The sequence below is a fragment of the Scylla paramamosain genome, unplaced genomic scaffold, assembly GCF_035594125.1.
Source record: "Scylla paramamosain isolate STU-SP2022 unplaced genomic scaffold, ASM3559412v1 Contig1, whole genome shotgun sequence".
Lineage (NCBI taxonomy): Eukaryota > Metazoa > Arthropoda > Malacostraca > Decapoda > Portunidae > Scylla > Scylla paramamosain.
This window is the reverse complement of record NW_026973666.1, coordinates 5,140,001-5,145,000: the sequence shown is the minus strand read 5'-3', so window position 1 is coordinate 5,145,000 and position 5,000 is coordinate 5,140,001. Positions and strand designations below refer to the sequence as shown.

At 40.6% G+C, this 5,000-nt stretch overlaps 1 protein-coding gene across 1 annotated transcript in view; it reads right to left on the bottom strand.

Annotated features, from left to right (window-relative positions):
• Positions 1–5,000, bottom strand: part of LOC135095793 (serine/threonine-protein phosphatase 2A 56 kDa regulatory subunit epsilon isoform-like) — a 17,111-nt gene that overhangs the window by 1,456 nt on the left and 10,655 nt on the right. Inside the window, exons 3-9 of the mRNA XM_063996898.1 lie at positions 4,693–4,887; positions 4,046–4,176; positions 3,471–3,530; positions 2,880–3,093; positions 1,767–1,886; positions 1,187–1,300; positions 766–881 (exon numbers count right to left, since the gene is read on the bottom strand). Coding sequence (XP_063852968.1) covers positions 766–881; positions 1,187–1,300; positions 1,767–1,886; positions 2,880–3,093; positions 3,471–3,530; positions 4,046–4,176; positions 4,693–4,887 — 950 coding nt within the window. The remainder of the gene's footprint in view (positions 1–765; positions 882–1,186; positions 1,301–1,766; positions 1,887–2,879; positions 3,094–3,470; positions 3,531–4,045; positions 4,177–4,692; positions 4,888–5,000) is intronic.

Below are 5,000 nucleotides of genomic sequence, written 5' to 3'. Positions count from 1 at the left end.
GTACCTCACCTTCATCCTCCCCAGACTCATGTACGCCTCCCCAGCGTGGTCCTCCTCCCTCACACACACTCAACAGCTACAGCTAGAGAGTGTGCAGGAAAAGGGCGTGCAGGGTCATCCTTGGCCCTGCATACACCACCTATGAAGAAGCCCTGACCACCCTGAGTCTGTCCAGACTATCCACCAGGCACCGAGAGGCTCTGGAGAAGTTTGGGAGGGGACTACTGCATCATCCACGTCTCAGAAACATGCTGCCGCCCGACGCGCCTCGCCCGGTCCGTGCCACCAGACACCACAACAAGATAACGCCCCTAAAGGCGCCGCGCATGGACCGGTACAGACTCAACGCGATTCCCACCATGGTGCGACCCATCAATCAATAGTCCCTTCTAGATTAAACTTACCTTTAGGATTAATGTTAAGTATTTCCCCACCCCCTTTGTACATTTCTAGTTTGTTACCTGCCTAAATAATAAGCCGTTTATTATTATTATTATTATTACTATTATACACACACACACACACACACACACACAGTCTCTCTCTCTCTCTCTCTCTCTCTCACACACACACTCTCACAAACACAGTCTTTCTCTCTCTCTTTCTCTCACACACACAAATGCAGTCTCTCTCTCTCTCTCTCTCTCTCTGTCGCTCTCTCTCAACATATCTTTCATACACACACACACACACAGTCTCTCTCTCTCTCTCTCTCTCTCTCTGTCTCTCTCTCTCTCTCTCTGTCTGTGTGTGTCTGTGTCTCACCTTTGTCTCTCAGCTTTGTAAGATGCAGTAAGCTCGTCAAACAGCTTGCTATTCATTTCCATAAAAGTCTTCAGCACATTGTATACTAGAGCAACAATTGTTTGGTTCCAGTGCTCCTGTGGGGGAAGACAGGGATATAATGGTGGTAGTGGTGGTGGTGGTAGTTGGAAAAGTAGGAAGATTTTTAGGTGGTGTTGTTTGTGTTGGTAGTAGTGGTAGTAGTAGTAGTAGTAGTAGTAGTAGTAGTAGTAGTAGTAGTAGTAGTAGTATTACACCAAATCTTTATATCAAATCACAAAAAAATAAAATAAAATAAAAAACAAGAAAATAAATAAAAATAATAACAGACCTCCAAGAATCATCATCATCATCAGTCATCATCATCATCATCATTAATCATCATCAACATCAATATTCTTACCTTGCTAATTCTGTAGAGAGCAGGAAACATGATGGGCAAGATAACATTTGAATTCTCCTCTATTAAACTCATAATATACTCATTATTCCAGAAGTACAGGGCCCTCTCTGCCACCTGAAACACAACAATGACTGTCACTGCTGCTGGTGGTGCTGCTGGTGGTGGTGGTGGTGGTGGTGGTGGTGGTGGTGGTGGTGATGGTGGTGATGGTGGTGGTATTAGTTATCAATATGAGAATTGTACTGAAAGATTAAGTTATATGGAAGATGAACGGATGAACGGACACACACACACACACACACACACACACACACACACACACACACACACACACACACACACACACACACACAAGACAGAAATGCAGAGAAAGAGAAAAATTCACAAATAGAGAAAAAGAGGGACATTTAAACACACACACACACACACACACACACACACCACACACACGAGGGACAAAAACACAGAGAAAAGAAAGATTCACAAACAAATACAGAAAACAAGAGGCATTTAAACGCACGCACACACACAGACACACACACAAACACATTATTATTACTATTACTATTACTATAATTACCTGGAAATGGGGGCTGGACACACACTTTGCAATCTGTTTAAATAATGGTTCCTGGATCTTGCCGAACTGTGAAGGTTCAATCACATCAAGGATTTCTTCAATTTCTCCAAGGAACATCACCTGTGGGACGACGACAGGTTAACGAGAAGGTGGTGGTGGTGGTAGCGGTGGTGGTGGTGGTGTTTGTCTGTGTTTTTTTTTGCTTATTTCTGCTTTCTTGGGATTTTTTTTTTACTGTTTTGTGTTTTTTTACGTATTTTGTGTTTTTTAAGGTATTTTTTTGTTCTTGTTAATTGGTTTGGTGTTTTCAAGCTTTGTTTGTACGTTATTTCATGTCTTTTTTGTGTTATTTGGGTGTTTGTTTGCTTTTAAATGTCTTTTTATATATTTCTGTGGTTTTTCATACACCTAACCTAATCTGGCACCCCAAACTTCCTTATGCCTGCAAGTCTTGGGCCAGGACTTCACTACGCCCTTAATGACAGGCTCAGTGACTTAACCTAACTTAACTACATCCACACTCCATATATGGCCAACCTAACCTAACCTAACCTAACTATATATATATTCTACAGTCAGACAATCTAATCTGGCCTTAACTAAAAATACTATACTTTACAGATCAACCTAACCTAACCTAACCTGATCTAAACCTAACCCAGCCTAACCTAACCTAACCTAACTAAAATCTCATATATTCTAGACAGACAGGCAATGTAACCTAACCTAACCTAACCTAACCCAGCCTAACCTAACCTGATCTAAACTTAACCCAGCCTAACCTAACCTAACCTAACCTAACCTGATCTAAACTTAAACCAGCCTAACCTAACCTAACCCAGCCTAACCTAACTAAATTTCCTACATTCTAGACAGACAGGCTGGTAACCTAACCTAACTAAACTAAATCTCATATATTTTAGACAGACAGGTAACGTAACCTAACCTAACCTAACTTAATGTAACACCCCCATACCTCCTGGCTGCACGTCTTGGGCCAGAACTTCAACAGGCTGGTAACCTAACCTAACTAAACTAAATCTCATATATTTTAGACAGACAGGTAACGTAATCTAATCTAACCTAACTTAACTTAATGTAACACCCCCATACCTCCTTCTGGCTGCACGTCTTGGGCCAGAACTTCAACAGGCCCTTAATGACAGGCTCGGTGAGAGTGGGGTCTTTCTCCAGGAACTGCACCACACAGTAGGCTAGCTGGGCGTGGTACAGACTCAAACACTTCACTTTGTGCAGCGGAATGAGCACCTTAATCAAAAACTGTTTGTGCTCCGCCTTCAGGGGCAGAGCAAACCCGTTGATTATACTGCAAAGAGAGATGCACAGAGGTTACGTTTGTGATGATAGAGAAGTTTATAAATTAACACAGATTTTTGAAGAGAAAATGATTGAAAACCCTTGTGAAAATATGTAAAAACTGTTCTTATTTTTATTTCATGGGCTGAGCAAAGAGAATGCCGTGAAAAATTATAATGAAAGAGAAGTTTATGAATTAAGACAGATTTTTTAACCATAAAGAAAGAGATAATGATTGAAAAACCTTAAGAAAATACGTAAAAACTGCTGTTATTCAGATTTTAAGGGCATGATAAGGAAAAATTAAAGTATTAGCTGTGAAAATAAATCCGAGGCAAATTTTTCTCTCCCTCTCTCTCTCTCTCTCTCTCTCTCTCTCTGACTCACCTTCCCAATATCTCCAGGAGTTCCCCGACACCGTTGAAGTGTTCTGTTTCATATACAAACCTGCAAAGGAACACAGCGTTGAAATAAACACAATACCTCCATTTTTTTTCATCCGACATGCCATGACAAGACATTCAAAACACAAATGTGAATGAAAAACACCAAAAAATTGACGTATCCTGAGTTTTCTTCATTACTAAAGCAATTTAAAACGTAAAAATACAAAAAAATAAGACAAATAACCAGAAAAAAACGCTAAAAATTCTCTATATTTAATTTTTCATCTGGGAAACACAAACGTAAACAAAAAAAAACTAAAAACCTGACGTATTCTGAGTTTCTGCATTACTGAAGCAATCTAAAACGTAAAAAACACAAGAAATAAGACAATTAACCCCAAAAAACACCGAATACATTTAATTTTCCAACATTAAAACAAAATACTCAATTCTATCTATAATAATTAACGTTACTTTCAACTACCTAATGGACTACCTCTGTTTTTTGGGGGTTTACGTAATTCAATGACGTTTATTTTGACTCCTAATATATTAAAGGCGTTTTTTTTCACTCACCTAAGGAAAATATTGTTTATTTGTTTTCTTATGAATGCTCGAAGGCCCAGAAACTTTCCATATATCCTGTGCAGTACAGTTTTCAGAAAGTCCCTCTCTCTCGGGTCCTCGCTGTCAAATAATTCCAGTAACTGCGTGTGGGGGAGAGGGGAAGAAAAATGTTGGTTGGTTCTTTTTACAAATATTACGTTTTCTTAGTTTATTTTATCCAAACGCACTCAAACACACCCAATCATGCTCAAACATCCCCAAAACACACCCAAATACTCCCAAACACATCCATACACACCCAAAACACACCCAAACACCCCAAAAACACCCAAAGACACTCAAACACTCTCAAACACAGCCATACACCCGTCAAAACACACCCAAACACACCAAAACACCCCAAAAACACACCCAAACACTCAAAATACCCCAAAACATATCCAAAACACCAAAGCACCCACAAAACACACCCAAAACACTTCAAAACACACCCAAAACACACCCAAAACACTTCAAAACGACCCAAAAACACCCCAAAACACCCCAAAACACATCAAAACACTGTCAACACTCCCACACACACACACACACAACCCCTCCTGTGCAATCCCTATCCCACCCAACACACACACACACACGTACACACACACACGTACCTGGAGCACAAATTTCTGATCTATAACACGTTTTCCAATAGCTGGCTGGAAATCAGGACTTTCTAAGAAGCGCAAGAAGAATTCGTAAACCAGCTGTAGGTGCGGCCATGAAGCTTCCAGGGTCGGGTCATCCTCCTCGGGGTCAAAGTCTGGGTTGTCTGAAGGAGGCAGTGTGCGAAAGAGGTTGCAGGCGATCTGTGGGAGGGTTAAAAGGTCACATTAGGTCACATTACCTTGAAATATGCTGATAAAGGCTCGTTAAGGTCACTAAAAGGCTTGTTAAATTGAGGCAGTGTGTGAGAGGTCGC